The sequence below is a fragment of the Limulus polyphemus genome, unplaced genomic scaffold (genome assembly GCF_000517525.1).
Source record: "Limulus polyphemus unplaced genomic scaffold, Limulus_polyphemus-2.1.2 Scaffold2359, whole genome shotgun sequence".
Taxonomy (NCBI): Eukaryota; Metazoa; Arthropoda; class Merostomata; order Xiphosura; family Limulidae; genus Limulus; species Limulus polyphemus.
Genome location: NW_013667969.1, coordinates 124,763 through 126,733, shown reverse-complemented (window position 1 = coordinate 126,733; position 1,971 = coordinate 124,763). Strand labels below are relative to the sequence as shown.

Sequence of the window (1,971 nt, the reverse complement as noted above, 5' to 3'; positions counted from 1 at the left end):
AAACATTAGTGCTAGATCTGGATACAAACGTAAAGCTGGTAATCAATTAGATAAAGAGTGATGTATCTTCTCACTCAAAGTTGTATAAAAGTTTCCTGGTGACATTCTTTCATTAATATCCTAACTTAAGATTACAAGAGCTAAGATTAAGTGTAGTTCTCATTGCACTGTTGTTTGTTTTTGTTTGATATTGCAGTGTGTAGAAAATTTTTGTTGTTTTTGAATAAAAGTATTTTTATTTCTCACGATTCGCAACTTGAGGGAAATTTTTTTATTGACATTATAATCCCCAACTTTCACTATTAATCTGACTCGAAGTTTGATTCACTTGTATTGAAACTCAGTTAGTGTAAAATAGAGATGGAATTTTATTTCGTATTACAAGTACATAAAATACAAAAAAGTGAAATATAAATATATGATGAAAAAAGACAATCTCGAAGAGAGAATTTTAAAAACTTTTGAAAAAGTTAAAAGTTTTAATAAAATATATTGATAGAGTAGATAGGAATCCAAAGTTTAATCGTGGAGGTACCAAGCACCTTTCCTTTCTGTTAATTTTTCAACACCTGAAATGAAATAAAAATTTTTTTAGTAATCGACAGTTCTTGTGCTGATTGTGCCAAAGTCAGACTCGTTTCTCATGGTTTACAATGAAAGAATACTGCAAGACTAAATATAAAAAATGCATTGGAAATATTTTTTCCTTTCCAATTTCTTTGAAATATAATTCACGTTGTGTATTAGTGTTATTGATAGTTAATGTAACTAATTCCATATTAAATGATTTCAGTTACACAGGTGTCTCCTTTTGTTCATGGAAGAGACAGCAGCAAGTACCTTGGCAAGCTTATGAAGCAGGGTGGTTCGTTTTGTTGCAGGATTTGCAACCGAGAATTTTCAGACTACAGTAACTGTAGAAGGCATGAAAAAACTGTACACTCTGCCTCAAGAAAAGTAGTGCAGTGTGGTCTGTGCCCCAAAGTTTTTAAATCACCCGGTTATGTTGAAAAACATCGAAGAGTAATGCACAACATTGTGGATTCTGAAGAACAAAATTTTTATGTTTAAGAGAATGGTGATATGACAGGGGTGTGGAATATTAAAAGACAAATTATTGTCCGTGGGACAAAATGCTAGAAAAGTCTACTTGTGTTTCTTAAAAATCAAATTGTTCCCATCATCATTTGACAAAATACTCAAAAAAAAAAGGTAGAACATAGCGTTTAGTATTTCACTTTTATTTAACAGTGAACACAATTAATACAGTTCGTTTGGTAAATCAAGTTTGTCTGGAATGGTGTATACTGAATGTTGTATCCGAGATATTTATTCATTCGTGTAATTCATTATTTTTTAACATTTAGTCATTAGGATTTTACTGTGTGGTATGTGAAATACCCAAAGCATTAACATACGAAGAAATCGTGGTTTACATTAATGCTGGCACAAAGTCAAAAACTAAGTGGTGTTTAACATAGTTTTCTTTCTGTCTTTTCTGGTCTCTACTTTAGACGAAGGCAATATAATAATTTAGTTGCATTGATGTAAGTACACGTGTTAGTGTGTGTGACTGAGAGTTTGTGAATTAACCTCTTCGTTGTTTTAGGTCAATTTCTGATTTTTTATGGATATATTTTTTATTATAACTACTTTTCCTTTTTTTTTTTTCTTTGCAAAATTTTTATAATGGGTAATGAAACTATAAATAATTAATAAAAAATGTGTTTATCCCAAATTTACATTTTCTCTTGAGTGAAAGTAACTTAACCCATTATCATTCACATGTGCTTTAAGTGTCACATGTGTAGCTCTCCTCTAATCTCGTACGTTGAACCAAATCAACCAGCTCCTGTTGCCACGTTCTCGAGCATCAGCTGCGTATCAGATAAACGTAACTCTGTATCACATATGATACTCAAGGGCCCGGCATGGCCAGGTGGATAAGGCGCTCAACTCACAATCTGAGGG

At 32.0% G+C, this 1,971-nt stretch overlaps 1 protein-coding gene across 2 annotated transcripts in view; it reads left to right on the top strand.

The window, feature by feature from the left end:
- The window catches only part of LOC111087603, a 38,784-nt gene that overhangs the window by 18,810 nt on the left and 18,003 nt on the right, over positions 1-1,971 (top strand). The window contains exon 4 of one of the 2 annotated variants that reach the window (XM_022394805.1): positions 794-1,604. The exons of the other annotated variant lie outside the window; for it this stretch is intronic. Coding sequence (XP_022250513.1) covers positions 794-1,071 — 278 coding nt within the window. The 3' untranslated portion in view covers positions 1,072-1,604. Of the gene's footprint in view, positions 1-793; positions 1,605-1,971 lie in introns of those variants that run through there. 2 annotated transcript variants of the gene reach the window in all.